Source organism: Sebastes umbrosus, chromosome 12, assembly GCF_015220745.1.
Source record: "Sebastes umbrosus isolate fSebUmb1 chromosome 12, fSebUmb1.pri, whole genome shotgun sequence".
Lineage (NCBI taxonomy): Eukaryota > Metazoa > Chordata > Actinopteri > Perciformes > Sebastidae > Sebastes > Sebastes umbrosus.
The window spans coordinates 30,742,217-30,758,977 of record NC_051280.1 but is presented as its reverse complement, the minus strand read 5'-3'; the positions used below and the strand labels follow the sequence as shown (position 1 = coordinate 30,758,977).

At 40.3% G+C, this 16,761-nt stretch overlaps 2 protein-coding genes across 2 annotated transcripts in view; one reads left to right on the top strand and one right to left on the bottom strand.

Moving 5' to 3' along the window:
• Nucleotides 1–2,511: 2,511 nt before the first annotated feature.
• LOC119499441 (kinesin-associated protein 3-like) lies at nt 2,512–16,263 on the top strand. Its single transcript, XM_037788761.1, has 20 exons — nt 2,512–2,682; nt 4,560–4,691; nt 5,599–5,756; nt 5,993–6,054; nt 6,228–6,369; nt 6,712–6,811; nt 6,921–7,045; nt 7,235–7,333; nt 8,954–9,132; nt 9,352–9,514; nt 10,354–10,454; nt 11,346–11,454; nt 11,680–11,792; nt 11,959–12,124; nt 12,481–12,606; nt 13,523–13,621; nt 13,757–13,842; nt 15,084–15,240; nt 15,785–15,869; nt 16,018–16,263. Exons 1-20 carry the CDS (start codon nt 2,654–2,656, stop codon nt 16,118–16,120), a joined length of 2,334 nt encoding a protein of 777 aa, XP_037644689.1. The 5' UTR covers nt 2,512–2,653; the 3' UTR covers nt 16,121–16,263.
• Nucleotides 9,442–16,761, bottom strand: part of LOC119499438 (protein Niban 1-like) — a 30,865-nt gene continuing 23,545 nt past the window's right edge. Inside the window, exon 15 of the transcript XR_005209397.1 lies at nt 9,442–9,454. The gene's annotated coding sequence lies outside the window, so the exon portion shown is untranslated. The remainder of the gene's footprint in view (nt 9,455–16,761) is intronic.

Below are 16,761 nucleotides of genomic sequence, written 5' to 3'. Positions count from 1 at the left end.
CCTAAAAGTTCCTGAAGCAAACTCAAACCAATGAATAAATCAAGGTAACTAAACCCTCAATTTATTATTATTTGGTAAATGCAAACTATTTTTAATCTCAACGGTATATTCATTCAGTGTGTAAATGATACTCAATCACAATCAAATCACTACATTTCATGTAGTCAACATGGTCATCAGTTGTGCCATTATTTTTCTTAAGTAAAACCAAGACATTGATTTTATTAATTGTAAGGGACAGGCCTATTCATTCTCACTGTGCAAAATCATTTTCCACTTGTGCAATTTTGATAATAGTCTGTTTATTGTCAATACTGTATATACTGCTCCTATTTTTATACTTCCTTCTATTTAAAGGATTCATATTTTGTTACACTTTGTTTAGCTCTTTTTTACTGTGTTAGCTGATGCATCTTGGGTTTTTTTTTCTCCTTTGCTGCTGTACATTGCACATGTCCCCACTGTGGGACTAATAAAGGAATATCTTATCTTAGATAACACTGATAGTTGCAATAGCAGTTGCCAATTTCCAAATACAAGTCCTGGCAATAATAAAAGCGTCCTAAATTCTATCTTAGGGCAATAAAACCAGGCACATGTTCATGTGTAATGAGTTAACTAAGTGAAGATAGAACCAAGATGACAGAAAACATCAAGGAAAACCATGGCCTCAACCCAACCCAGGGACTCCAGAGCAAATGTTCCCCGAGTTTAGCCTGTCAGGCAGCTGCTGCCTCGCAACTCTATGCTCTCAACCTGCTTTACGAACGGTTTTGATTTGCAGATGATTAATATGATTGTCTTATGGTAAACTATGGTTGAAGTTATGGTTACTATCTAACTTTTTTTTTTAGCAGAGACAGTATTTGTACGCAGTGCGAAAATAAATGCTGCCCGAGAGTCCTTACTTTGGGGTGAAAAAAATTCCCTAAAAAGACCTCCATATTTGTAGTTCTTTCCTGCTGTTTTGACAGTAGTGATGGGAATTACGGCTCTTTTTAGTGAGCCAGATCATTTGGCTCAGCTCACCAAGAAGAGCCGGCTCTTTCGGCTCCCAAACGGTTCTTCGTTTTACCACTTCTGCCTTTTTATAATTCAGCCAAATTTAGCGCTGTTTTGATTTTTGATTAATATGTTTGCGCATATATCACTTAAATTATTCAATATAATTATACTAAACCTTATAATTTCCAGAATACCTTAACTTTACATGCTGCTTTGTTTCCGACTGTCGCTCATCTTGTCTGCTATTCGCGCACCGCACTCCTCTCTCTTTCTCTCCTCCTCTCCCTCCTCCTCTGTACCTGTAAACCGCCAGCGCGCAGGACGTGACGCTTTTCAACATTGGACGCTTGGTGGGCGTGTCACTAGACACAGGCTGTCCCCACCTGACTGGACGAACGCTTTCCCTCCGTGGGCTGCTGCTCCAAGCTTTCAAACCAGAACCAGTATGGGGGCTCGTTTGGAAACTTTCTTCTCTTATTTCACGAAAATAGTTCACCGAAATGTATTTCTGAAAACAATCGAGGCGAGAAATAAGCCGTGCAGTTGCTGAATCTGTCTTTATTTTGGATCGACAACGTTTATTTTAAAAGATTCGCGGGAGTTTCGAGAGGCGGCGAGTCGCGTCGGACGCCCCGTGATTTGCATAAAGTAGACGAGCCCTCAACTTTATGCAAATGAGGAGCGGGCGTCGTGACGCTCTGTTTCTTGAATCGCAACACCACGCTACCAGAATACATTGCTTCGCGGCTGCTTACATAGACGATGAACGGGGAGCGTGGAAAGCGCGGAGGCTGTGGACACGTACCATCAGTGCATGGAGTGCAAGTGGCGCGGAGAAAATTGTCCTATCATTCTGCCTTGAATTAATTAAAGGGACTGTTTGTAACTTTTTACACCTATAAATCTACCGGGTCGGTGTCCCATGTGCGCTCGCGTGTGGCTACGCTGTTCAGACCGCTCCTCTGCTCCTCTGCCTGCTTGTCTTCACTCACACAACGCGCGCGTTCTCGCTCCACCTCTAGACGTTCATGCGTGCTCACTACACACTGCAGAAGAGTTAGTAGCTCTGAGAATATCTAGTGAATGTACAGTGGACGTTTGTGCAGAAATAAATGCTGCAGCTCCTCCAGACCAACAGAGGTTTTCCGTGTCTTGTGGAGCCGGTGTCTCCCCTCCGGGCGCGGTTGGAGACGATAACGTTACTCACTGCGGAGCTGTCTGAAGCAGGAAAAGCCAACACTAGGATCAGCAGTGATTCATGGAGAGACCTTCGTCTGGTCCGCTAACATTACTGCCAAGCAGCTGAAATATAGTGATATTGTGGTTTTAGCTGACGTGTGTCGCCTCACTGTGTTGAGCGATGCTCGTTCGTGTCTATTTAGAGCAAGCAAGCACGAGCAACAAGACGCTGACTTTCGTTGACTTAACGGCCACAGGTGTCGCTGTTAACAAGCATTTCTGAAAGTTACAAATAGTCCCTTTAAAAGAGCCGGCTCAAAAAGCCGACTCGTTCGTGACCGACCCATCAGTATCTGACAGTGCTAGCAGTCAGACCTCAGATCTATATGACCGTGATTTTGGGGGAATACATTAAATGCAATCGAGCTATTAAGTTAATTATAAATCTGAATCACTACATTGGAAGAAGATGCAGGATGACGCGCGCTACCTCAAACGGTGAGACATTAACTTCACATTATTTCAGTGTATTTTTGGTGGAAAGGTAACAACAGCTAACCTTACTACAATGCTTATTGGGCGTTAATATAGCTAATTAAAATACGGCAGCATTTAAACGTTTAACAAGCACCTAGGTTAGATGAGACTAAAGGATTGTTTGTTATATAAATCCCCCATCATCTGTAGTTAGTCTTGATGCGTGCGGTTCTGATGCGTGGAGAGAAGCTCGAGCCAAACTCCAGACAAATTTAAGGGGATTTAATGTTTTCATGCTCGCCGGGCAAAACCAGTACTAAGTATAAGATATTTTAAGAGTTTTTGTAAACCAGTACGACCCACCAATCAATTCGGCATACATGTAATCCACAGATAAAACACATATTTGATAATAATCTTGCATTTAACAACTGGCGTGCCTGTTTTCGATGCATGGAGAGAAGCTCACGCCAATTACTGGTCAAATTTAAGGGGATTTAATGTTTTCTAGCTCGCCGGGCAAAACCAGTAGTAACTCTACGATATTTTAAGAGTTTTTGTAAACCAATACGACCCAACAATCAATTCGGCATATATGAAATCCACGGATGATACACATACTTGGTAATAATCTTGCATTTAACAACCGGAGTGCTTGCTTCCGGTGCACAGAGAGAAGCGAACGCCAAACACCAGTCACATTTAAGGGGATTTAATGTTTTCATGCTAGCCGGGCAAAACCAGTACCAAGTATGAGATATTTTAAGAGTTTTTCTAAATCAGTACGACCCAACAATCAATTCGGCATACATGTAATCAACAGATGAAACACATACTTGATACAAAATCTTGCATTTTACAACCGGCGTACATGGAGAGAAGCTCAAGCATAACACTAGTCAAATTTAAGGGGATTTAATGTTTTCTTGCTCACTGGGCAAAGCCAGTACCAAGTATAAGATATTTTAAGAGTTTTTGTAAACCAATACAACCCAACAATCAATTCGGCATACATGTAATCCACAGATAAAACACATATTTGATAATAATCTTGCTTTTAACAACCGGCCTGCTGGCTTCCACAATCATGTTTCTCCTAAACCGACCCTTCGTGGAATAAGAGGGAGTTTATCCGTGTAAATCAGTATAAGGAAATAACCTGTGCTGCCTGGTGAATTTCGACAGTGCCGAATCCACCACAAGACCATAAAAAATGTATTTTATTTCCTAATCGACCTATATTTTCACCGGTAAACACATTCAACCGACCGATTGATAAACCGACGGATTGATAAACGGGGTTTGGTGCTACCCTGGATGAAGGGGAGTGGGATATCTGTGTCTGGGCGTCTTCATATATTACCTTATTGTTATGGTGGATGGTTAAATGTTCACAGTGTTTTAACCATAGACACATATACATAAACATATATACATATATACAGAGACATATATATATATATATATATATATATATATATACATATATATATATATATATATATATATATATACATATATATATATATATATACATATATACATATATACATATATATATATACATATATATATATATATATATATACATATATATATATACATATATATATATATATATATATATATATATATATATATATATATATATATATATATATATATATATATACATACATACATACATACATACATACATATATATACATAAACATATATACATAAACATATATACAGAGACATATATACATAGATATATATATACATAGACATGTATAAACTTGACCCCAATGCAAAGGTTATTTATTATGTATTTAAAAAGAGTTCTACAAAGTTATGGAACAAAGATGTTTGAGTTATTGTTTATTTAACTTTCTGTTATCTGTTCTCACTCAAAGCAAAGTGACTGCGGGCAGTCTGGATGTCCACCCCACAGAGAAGGCCCTGGTGGTCCACTATGAGGTGGAAGCGTCTATACTGGGAGAGGGTGGAGGACATATGCTGGGCGAACGAAAGGAGGGACAAAAAATGTGAGTGAACTCTGGATTTTCTACACAAAACTCTTATTCTTTTCATTTGTTCTTCTTTCTCTACTTGAATTGAAATGGAACGATACTAGTTTGATGTATTTTCAATAGTTTGGTATCCTAAACATTAGGATCTGGCGTCAGATACGTATCATGATACAGGGATAACGACTGAATATATTGCGATACTGTAAGCAAGACGATATATTGTGATTTATTAAGTGGGCAAATATGCTTGCTTTATGCAAATGTATGTATATATTTATTATTGTAAATCAATTAAGGACACAAAACAATGACAGATATTGTCCAGAAACCCTCACAGGTACATAAAACAATATGCTCAAATCATAACATGGCAAACTGCAGCCCAACAGGCAACAACAGCTGTCAGTGTGTCAGTGTGCTGACTTGACTATGACTTGCCCCAAACTGCATGTGACTATCATAAAGTGGGCATGTCTGTAAAGGGGAGACTCGTGGGTACCCATAGAACCCATTTACATCACTGATCTGGAGGTCAGAGGTCAAGGGACACCTTTTTAAAATTACCATGACAGTTTTTCCTCCCCAAAATTTAGCGTAAATTTGGAGTGTTATTTAACCTCCTTTGCAAAAAGCTAGCATGACGTGGTTGGTACCAATGGATTTGTAGGTTTTCTAGTTTCATATGATGCCAGTATCTTCACTCTTGCTTTAAAAATGAGCCTGCTACAGCCTCCGAAAGATCGAATAGCGGCCGTCTTTTAGGTTTTGCAATGGTCTTTAATTCTGTTGCAGGAATGTAAGTTACTTAGTATTAAATTTCACTTCACTGCGTTCCTATAAAGCTGCTGGAAGATGTGAAAATGGATGAAGTCCACCAGCCAACCACCTTTATCTGTCACCCTTCTCTTTGTTCTCCCTCCAGTATCCGAGTGAAGAGTCTCTCTCCTAGTACAGATGTGGGAGCCTTGGCCAAGAAAGTGGTGGAGGAGTGTAAACTCATCCCTCCTTCCCGGTTGCCCCAGGTGGAGCAGCTCCTCTACTACCTGCAGAACAGGAAGTCATCCCCCGTAGAGGGCAAAAGTCAGTCGGGTCACCGTTTTTACACCCTTGCTGTAGAGTCTCAACATGTAGATCCTGTTACATATCAATCTTGTTTACATATATATATATTTTGTTGAATACATGATGAGAAGATTCATGCGTAGATGTACAGTATCTAATAAAATGATAAACCAAAAAAATAATTATCAAACTGTCAAGTTTTGAAGGAAATACGGTAGTTTTTATTGTGGTTGTTTGTGTTTTTGTGTCCCCAGTGGAGAAGAAAGAGAAAAGAACCGTGAAACCCAGAGAGCTGACACCGTTTGAAGGAATGGAGGTACAACAACGTAAAACACTAGCCCCTTTCACACCTTTAGGACTCATTCCTGGTGGAAAACTGAAACCTAAAAACTTCAAATCTCATGTTTATTGTTCACTGGAATAGTGTCATGCCCTGGCTGTCACTAGTCAGTCACAGTCTGTGTCTGTGTTTTCTGTTTGTCTGTGTAGTTAAATGAGGAAGCCAGTATAACCAGAGTGGATGAGTACATTGAAATGCTCTACGAAGGCATCCCAGAGAAGATCCGAGGCTCTGCTCTCATCCTGCAGCTCGCCCGCAACCCTGATAACCTGGAGGAGCTGCTACACAACGGTAACCCATACCTACATTTACATGCATACTTATTTTACTTAGCAGCTTAAGATGTGGTGCATTTGTCCTTCATTCAGCCAATCAAAGGGTGCGTTTGTGAAGTCTTCTCTCTTGTATTTTTTGTCGGTAAAGATTGTTTTTCTGTAGGTGGTTTTTGCTCTAACCTCCTAACAAGGATGTTTCTGTAGCAGGCAACCAAATGGTGCCAGCAACAGTGCCACAGTCTGCTGTACCTGTATGAGTCCTATCACCTCACATTAATAACTGAATGTGTGTGTGTGTGTGTGTGTGTGTGTGTGTGTGTGTGTGTGTGTGTGTGTGTGTGTGTGTGTGTGTGTGTAGAGGCAGCCCTTGGTGCTCTGGCCAGAGTGTTGAGGGAGGACTGGAAACAGAGCGTAGAGCTTGCTACCATCATCATTTACATCTTCTTCTGCTTCTCCAGGTAACACACACACACACACACACACACACAATGGCACACATTGTGTTAGTATGTCGTACTGTTCTGCTTCATCCCTTTTACATGGTTCGTCTCCTCTTCTCTCCTCCAGTTTCTCCCAGTTTCACGGAGTGGTGAGTCATTATAAGATCGGAGCGCTGTGTATGAGCGTGGTGGAACACGAGCTGAAGAGACACGATGTGTGGCGCGAGGAGCTCCGCAAGAAAAACAAGGCTTATATCCTTTTGTCTGCTGTCATCCGCTCATTCTGCTGTCTACCCTCCTCCTGTATAGAGAGGTACGGCAAGCCGTTTTAACATTTAATAGCTAAGCTTGACTGTAAAGAATTAACATTAGAGATATCCACAATTTTGTGTGTGTGTGTGTGTGTGTACAATGCGTGTTCCTTAACTCTCATTTGTGTACGCGAGTCATCACCAGAGAACGGCTCTCTGAGGAGAGATCAGGACAAAGCTGTGAGAAAATACCATGGCCTTCTGTCTAAACAGGAACAGCTGCTCAGAGGTGGACTGGAGTTTCAGTATCACATAACATGTTTGTTTTTTTGTCATACTGTGGCAATAACACCAGTGTGTTCTTCTTTGCTGTGATGTGAATGCAGTGTTGATGTAAGATTGTTAAATCCAAATTAAAGCTGAGGTAGGCAGTTTTTTGGGCCGATATTTGAGCAAAAGTTCCAGGGAGTTTTCTGTAAAAGGCAAAAAAAACTTTTGGAGAAACGTAACCCGACGTCACGCTGCGATGGCCAATCAGATAATCGGTGATCCAGAGCTGTACAACCCAGCGATGAGGGAACAAAAGACGTTAATTGTTGCGCAGTCAGGGAGCCATTAATGTGACTCTCCCACACCGCCGCACAACCCTGATCTGGTGTGAATGAGCTGAAGTCTTTGGCTATGGTTAGCAGAAGGCTAAACTCTTTGAATGTTGCTAAAAGTTTCTACAAACGTTAACCGTAGCCGTGAGCAGAAGGCTAAACTATTTATACTACTATTACTGTACTATTAGGCAACATTTTCTCTAACTGCGAGCGTCAATGCTTGTGCTCAAAGTGACAATAATCAAGTTAATGTCCTCATCTACATCCAGGACAACTGACCCGGTTTCCTCTCGCTGTCAGCGGCCCTGACGGCTCATTTTTTCGAAACTATTTAGCCATTCCTCGTCCATGTTGAGGCGCTCTCAACGCGAGCGACAGAAAAAAAAATTGAAACGGGGCGTCCGACAAAAGTTCAGCTCAAAACGTTGTGTCGCTCGCGGCCAGTTAGAACACTCCAATAGAACACGGTGTAATCAAGCTGATTTTATCACTGACGCTCGCTCGCGTCACATCCAGTTAGGACACGGTGTTAGTTAGCCGCAGGTGTGACCTCATGGCTACGGTTAGCAGAAGGATAAACTATTTGCAACATGTTCTCTCCATCTCTGAAACGCTTCGCCGATATTGTCGGACTCTCTTTGATAAGTTCGTCTTCATTTTTTGGGGGTTGTTTTGCAGTGAAGGCAGCTGTTACCAATACTGGAATAGCAACTTTTCCTGCAGGATATTCCGCCGTTGAATCAGGCTTTCACCATCTGAAGGGACGTGTACATGTATCTGTATTTGTAGAACAGCCAATAGGAACGTCCTCTCTCTGAAATGACCTGTGATTGGCCAAAGTCATTTTCTAAACCCTGAAAACAGAGCCATGAGGAGGTGCAGAAGTCTAGGTATCTCTCAGAACACTTGAATTACAATATGCTGAAAGGTTATTATGGACATTTCGTCCGATGATGCCAAAACAAAAACTGCCTACCCCAGCTTTAAAGTGCATTCCTTGTCACATCCCAGCAACTTGTATTTTATAAGTAATGCATTAAGACTTTCTCACCCATATTTACCATTTACTCTGTAGAGTAGTGCTGAATCATTACCACATTATTTCCATCTGTGTGAAAGCAGCATTAGTTCACAGTATTGTTTCACTCCTATTCATAGCTAGTAGCTTTATTAAACCTAAAACACAAGTTTTTGAATGAAATCAGTATTTTTTGGCTTAAGTTTCTTATATTATCTCTAATTTTCTCTCTCTCCTTCTGTTTCTCATTTCTTCCTCTCTTTATGTCCCTCTCGCCGTCTCCCAGTGTCTCTTTACCTCCTGTTGAATCTGGCCGAGGACACGAGGACGGAGTTGAAGATGAGGAACAAAAACATCGTCGGTCTGCTCGTCAAAGTTCTTGAACGGGACGACGAGGAGCTGCTGGTCCTGGTGGTTTCATTCCTCAAGAAGCTGTCCATCTTCCTGGAGAACAAGAACGACATGGTGAGTGGAAGAGATTCATCCCGTCGGCAGAGATTAACGGAGCGACGAGGGACGGAGGAGGAACCTAAAATATCATTTAACGTATTTATTTACACTGAGACCAAGTGATGTTGAGTCATTGTAGTCAGGATTTGAAGTCTGAATGTCTCAACAGGAATTGTGGTCGTGATGCAGAATGTTCTCTCGTCATATACTACTGTATGTGTTTGTGATGTTCAGGCCGAGGTGGATACTGTAGAACGATTGGCTCGCCTGGTTCCCTGTGACCATGAAGACCTGTTAAACCTGACTCTGCGTCTGCTGCTCAACCTCTCCTTTGACTCTGGACTCAGAGGCAAGATGGTGGAAGTTGGACTGTTACCGAAATTGACTGCCTTGTTGGGTAAGAGTGCACACTAACATAATAGCATACATACTGTATACTAGACAGTTCTGGGGACTCCTTGAGAGGAACTCTGCTGCATTGGCTCACGTGTTTGACCAATCACCGTACACTTACATCACTCACGGTTCCTCTTGTTCTAGTCTGAAATAGGAGCTAATAACAGTCCCTCAAAACGGCGTTCTAAGAACTACGATCATTCCTAGTTCTTATGGTGCGGACACAAAAAAAAAAAAGTGGGGTTCTTAGAACCTTGAAAACGCCTACTGTCTATGCATTTACATTTATGCTTTATTCACAGTACAGTAGCCATGTGATGAATAACGACGGAGCCCATAATGTTACGTTTTTAGCCATGCTAGCGGCTCGATGGATGGAAATGTCGGTCCACCACTTTGGTCCAGTCTGAAATATCTTACCTATTAAATGGATGGCTGTGAAATTTCGTACAGACATTCATGATCCCAAAGGATTAATCCTACTGACTCTGGTGATCCTCTGACCTTTCCTGTAGCGCCACCATGAGGTTGACATGTGTGATTTTACAGTAACAGCTGCCAGTAAATCTGGTACAGACATTCAAGTCCCGACATCGTCCGTTGAATTTTCATTTAGTACCATCATCCAAACAAAATTTGCCAGCCACATATGTCTAATACTCTGCCCTATAAGATGGTGAACATGATGTAAACATTATCCCTTACTTAACATCTGCATGCTAACGAAGTGTTGATTTACATGATATTGTAAGGTGGTTATTTTTTCCATTAACCAGTTGTTATTAACCAGAGTATGAGAATATCTTGACTGATGTCGTGTGTATGTTTGTTGTCATGCAGGTGATGAGAGCAACCGTCAAGTGGTCATGCGTATCCTGTATCACATCAGCATCGATGACCGGTTTAAGGGCATGTTTGTTTACACTGACTGCATACCTCAGGTACGATGAAACCCACTGAAAACCACTTTAAACATCTTAAGGAATAAGAATTGTTAAAGGGAAAGTTCAGCCCCAAAATAACAAAAAATCCATATTCTTGTCTTCTCACCTGTTGTGCTATTTATTAGAGTTGTTTCGATACCGCTCAAAGCACCAAAATCAAAACGTTTGAAAAACTGTTAAATAAGTACGTAAAGAAAAATAAAATAGATAATAAAAAAATAAGTAAATAAAGAAAAATGAAATAAATAATAAAATAAAGAAAGAAAGAAAAAGAAAATAAACAATAAAATAAAATAAAGAAAGAAAAAAAAATAAACAATAAAATAAAATAAGTAAATAAAGAAAAATGAAATAAATAATAACATATTAAAAACTCAACAGCAATGTGTCTTCCCCGAAATCAAGCTGATCCTCAGACCTTGTTGTGAGCAGTTTCATGTAGGAACTATTTTCTTTCTACCCAACTACACCCGCCAGCTTGATGAGAGGTTTGTGCTCATGACTGCTAGCACCACTGAGCTAGCTAACGTTACACGCCATAAATGTTTACATCTCGCGCTGTCACGAGCCTCTCGTCCATGAGTCGGTGCACGCTTCCTTCTGCACGGTGACACAGTCGGCGGGTGTAGTTTGGTAGAATAATGTACTTTTGGCGCTGTGAGCTCCACAAGCCGAGTGTCATCTAGTTCCATTATACTGGAGAAAAGGCAGACATCTCCACGGCCAGTATCTCCAACACTCAGCAACTCACAGCAAAACAATCTAGATTGATAAATAGCGCTACAGATAAGAGGACTTTGGAGTGAACTGTCTCTTTAACTTCAACATCTATACTGGCTTTGACAGCTCTAAAGTCTCAGGTGAAATTGTCTTTGTGTCTGTGTCTAGCTAATGCAAATGCTGTATGAGCACGGTGAGGAGGATACCGAAGCGGAGCTCATCTCCATCTGCATCAACCTGGCTGCAAACAAGAGGAACGCACAGCTCATGTGTGAAGGTATTCTTTATTATCCGAGCTGCATTTCACGACCAGATAATGTCTCACTATCTCTGTAAATTCCTCCAGGAGTAGACACTTTCCCCCACAAGTAGGTCTTCCATTGTCTGCCAGTGGTGGCGTCGTACTATTGAGTTGAGTCTTGATTCGGTTTCTGGCTCAGGAAGACGGACACTCCTTCTGTTTTACTGTACGGAGTCTCTGTTTATGTCTCTCTGTCTGTAGGAAACGGGCTGAAGATGCTCATGAAGAGAGCTCTGAAGATGAAAGACGGCCTTCTGATGAAGATGATCAGAAACATCTCGCAACATGACGGACCGACCAAACCAGTGTTCATAGTGAGTTATAAACACACAGTCAAAATGCTACTCCCTAAATGGTTATATTAGTATCAGCACAAGTATCAGTATTACTGTTATCGGTAGTGCAAGCAGTAGAAGTGGTCTTTTATCTCACTGGAGGGATTTAGTGTCGTGAATGACGTCTTCTGTCCGTCCCCGTCAGGACTATGTCGGTGACCTGGCAGCAGAGATCCGAGCAGAGGAAGAGGAGGAGTGGGTTCTGGAGTGTCTGGGGACGCTGGCCAACCTCACCATCCCGGACCTGGACTGGGAGTTGGTGCTGAAGGAGTACAACCTGGTACCTTACCTCAAAGACAGGCTTAAACCAGGTACTGATTACATTCAGAGGCACAGATATAAGCTTCAGAACATCCCTTAACCCTCTGGGGGTCTAAGCCATATATATATATATATATAATATAATATAATAGCCCAGCAGCTGTAATAACTAATACAAGTAGGACTAATAACACAAAACCAACAGTAGTGGATGTAAAAGAGTGATAATACAACTATCGGAATTGATGTCATTGGGTCGTCCTCAGACGGGCTTTCAAGCGGTCCATGTTGCTGTTGCCTAGCAGCGGTGTTCTCACGACTTAACCACTTGAACGCCGAGCATATCGTGTACACGACTTCCCGCGTCGTAAACACGAGCTTCATGTGAAGGCACCGTGTGTTTCAGGCTCAGCAGAGGACGACCTCATCCTGGAGGTGGTGATAATGATCGGAACCGTTTCCATGGATGACGCCTGTGCCGCCATGTTGGCTAAATCTGGCATTATTCCCGCCCTTATCGAGCTACTGAATGGTAACGCACACACACACACACACACACACACACACACACATACATACATACACCTACACTCATACACCTGTGGCTTTGTTCAAGATGTTGTGTTTTAGACTCAGGAGCACAGTGAGTGATACATGTTTACACACCCTTTATTATTGTTTAAATGAAATAACCCAATGACCTTATGGTCAAATAAAAAGCTGTATATTTATTTATTTATTTATTTATTTATGATTTCATAGTTTTGTTTAATGAAGTTTTCAGGGCATACATGGATCAGCAGTTCTGTTTTTTAAGTGTCAGTGCGCCTTACCGGAGGGGTAAATGTACATAGATAAATATCTCTATACATGGAGAGATAGAGAGATAGTAATAGTGATGATAAATATTAAGTAAAAAAGACTTAGTTAAAAAATACAATAATAATAATAACAAATAAATAATATAAAAATAAAGAGATCATAAAATAAATAAAAGAGAGATATTCATTGTGATATTAAAAATCTAAGTAAAAATGAATCAATTAAAAAACAAGTAAAAAAAAAATTTAAATAAGTAAATAAAGAAAAATAAAATAAACAATAAAATTAAATAAGTAAGTAAAGAAAAATATAATAAAATAAGTACATAAAGAAAAATAAAGTAGATAATACAATAAAATAAGTAAATAAAGAAAAATGAAATAAATAAATAATAAAATAAGTAAATAAAGAAAAATAAAATAAATAATAAAATAAAATAAATAATAAAATACAAATACAAATAATAATACAATTTACAGTAAAGTATAAAAGAGAAGATTAGAAGAGGCTACTCATTTATAACTATATTTTAAAAAACAAATAAACCAAATAGTGCTCACAGGCAATATGAAATATGAAAGTTTTATAACCTGCTTTCCGAATGTTCTTCTTTTTGTTGAATGCAGCCCAACAGGAGGACGATGAGTTTGTGTGTCAGATTGTCTACGTCTTCTATCAGATGGTGTTTCACCAAGCTACACGAGACGTCATCATCAAAGACACCCGTATCCTTCCCATGGTGCACTCTGTCTACACTACAGTTAAAGACTGAATGAGAATCTTGTAGTCGGGATCACAGCTCCTTGAGTTGAGGTTTCACACGCTGTCACACAATCTTCTTTCTTTAACCTCCTCTGCAGAGGCTCCGGCCTACCTGATAGACCTGATGCATGACAAGAATGCTGAGATCAGGAAAGTGTGTGACAACACCCTCGATATTATTGCTGTAAGTGAAACACACACATTGCTGATGCACACACACACAGGGTGGCAACTTTAAAGGGATAGTTTGGATGTTTTGAAGTGAGGTCAGTGTATTACCTACAGTAGAGTTTGGAGAAACAGACAGGAATACCAGCACGGGAGCAAAGCGATGTCCTGCTGTGGACGGGAGCAGCAGAAAAATAGATTTTATTCACCTAAACAAAACGTATAGTTTGTGTTATTGTGTATTTAAAAGCAGTCATTCCCAAAGTCTGGGTCGGAACCAACAGGTGGGTTGCAGCAGATTTTTTTAAGGGTCACCAAATCCATAATCTTTATTTAACATTTATATCTGCAGTGCACCTTTGAGCCACATGAGGGAGCCTGAATGTTCATATTGTTCTGATAACTGAAGCCTTGTTACAGCATTGAATCTAATATGAAAGACTAGCGGAACGAGAGGCAGTTAACTCCACCTGAATGTATTTATTTGGTCTCATTTATAAAGTATTTAACATTGGTATATGTTTTCAGTAACGCATGCATAAAACAAAGTAGTGATTTATCGAACACTTTTTGAAATGTCTGGTTTACCTGGTCAAGGTGATGTGGAAGTGGCAATAAAAAATAGTCATGTTCATTTATGCACAAATCTAGTTTTACCATGATTTATATAAGAGGCCTTTCGGGGTCGCAATGGTTTGTTATTTTGAAAAAGTGGGTCCCGGGTCCACAGAAAAAAAAGGTTTGAGAAACACTGTTTTAAAGGGTTAGTTTGGATTCACCAAAGTCGCACAATAACACAAACAAACTAACCGATCGAGGCCGTGGTACACCAAATTACTGTTTTTGTCAATGGAGTCTGGTGGCTTTGAAGAGCATAGATAACGGATTCAGTTCCCCGTTAGAAAGGGCTGTCTGACAGCAAGGTAAAAATATTCTAAATATAGCGTACACTTAAACTGATATAGATTTTTTTAGGTGTCTAAAATCCACAGCAGTACATCGCTTTGCTCCAGTGCTGGTACTCCTGTCTGTTTCTCCAAACTGGAGTCATGCTGACCGTCATCTACTGTAGATAATACACCGACTATGGAGAAGTACCTCATACAACCCCTCTTCACAACACCTGAACTTTCCCTTTTGAAGTAACAAAAGTCACCCATCAGAGAGTCATTTCTTTAATATGGAATAGGAACACACCTCCCTGTCTTTGTCTGGAGGTTGTTCTCTAATGTTTTGACCCTTTTCTTCATCTTCCAGGAGTACGATGAGGAGTGGGGGAGGAAAATTCAGTCGGAGAAGTTCCGTTTCCATAACAACCAGTGGTTGGAGATGGTCGAGAGTCGCCAAGCCGATGAGTCTGAACCATATCTCTATGACAACGACAACGACAGGACTGATCTGTTCTATAGCGCAGGTACACACACACACACACACACACAAATCTATTAAATACATTTTATTATTTTCTAAAATTCAGTGTTTTCTGTTTTTAAATTGTTTCTGAATTCTTTGTTTTAGGATTTAAGCACATTTTTTCATCAGGAAAAAAGTGTCTAATCATGTGGTGGATGAATAAAATGTCAACAATTCATCAGAAAATATTCAAAATCGAATTGAATTTGATGTAAAACAACATTGCACTAATTTTTAGTACAGCCATAAAACATTCGGTCCTTTTACAGGTCCTCAAATGTCATGGTAATTAGGTGATAATTAGCAAGTAACCTATTTGAAATTTCTTTAGAATTACTGCCAAATTACCCCAAATACAGTATTTACCTCCAAATCTATAAAAAATTACTTTATTATAAACATTATTTAATAATTATATTCTGCTATTTCCCCAATAGCTGGTAATTTATCTAATACATTTCCAGGAAAAGAATACAAAGTTAATTGATATGCTTGTGAAGAAACTCTGTTTTATGTGTGTGCATTTGATCCTCGTGTGTCTTTAGATGGGATAACTCCAGCAGACGGTTCAGTCAGCCCAGATTTCTTCAATGACCTGCAGTCGCAGAATGGAGACCTGCACCACACGGGGTGAGTTCAACGACTCCAGGAACATGAGCTGGTCTTTAACAGAATGAAGTCCAGCTTTAACCAGCTTAAACTGCACCAACCATTAAGTACAAACAGCAGGATAACAGTCACAGTCTGCGTTAATCTGACTGGCTTTGTTTTTTTCCAGAGATGGTAACGATGTCTTCGACCAGACCAGCTCGTCACCCGGACGACCAGCTACTGCCTACGGCTTCAGACCTGATGAGCAACCCTTCTACCAGTACTCTTAGATAGACACACACATACTCATCCACCTCCTGCATGACCACTGTTACATCTTTAGATTTAATTTTCACTGCTAGAATCCCTCATGACTGAAGGCATCACATCGGTATAGCTACTAGACATTGATCGTAAAGGCTGAAATACATAATCATGATGAGCCTGCAGATTTTTAACTAGTATTTTTAATCATTTCATTCATTCACCATCGTGTTAACCAGATAGGTAGAAGTCTTCCTTACCCACTGGCTTCTTATAGTGACTTCCTAGTGGGTCAGCAAATCATTGAAAGAATGTAAACAGACATTTCTAATATATGTTGATGAGTTATTGTTTTCCTATACCGATCAGCCACAACATTAAGACCACTGACAGGTGAAGTGAATAACATTGATTATCTGGTTACCATGGCACCTGGCAGTGGGGGGGGATGTATTAGACAGCAAGGGAACATTTTGAACTTTGTGTTGGAAGCAGAGAAAAATGGGCCAGCGTAAGGATGTGAGCGACTTTGACAACAAGGGCCAAATAGTGCTGGCTGGATGACTGGGTCAGAGCATCTCCAGAACTGCAGCTCTTGTGGGATGTTCCCGGTCTGCAGAGGTCAGGACGACAAGGTCAGACCCGAGGCTCATTGATGCACATGGGG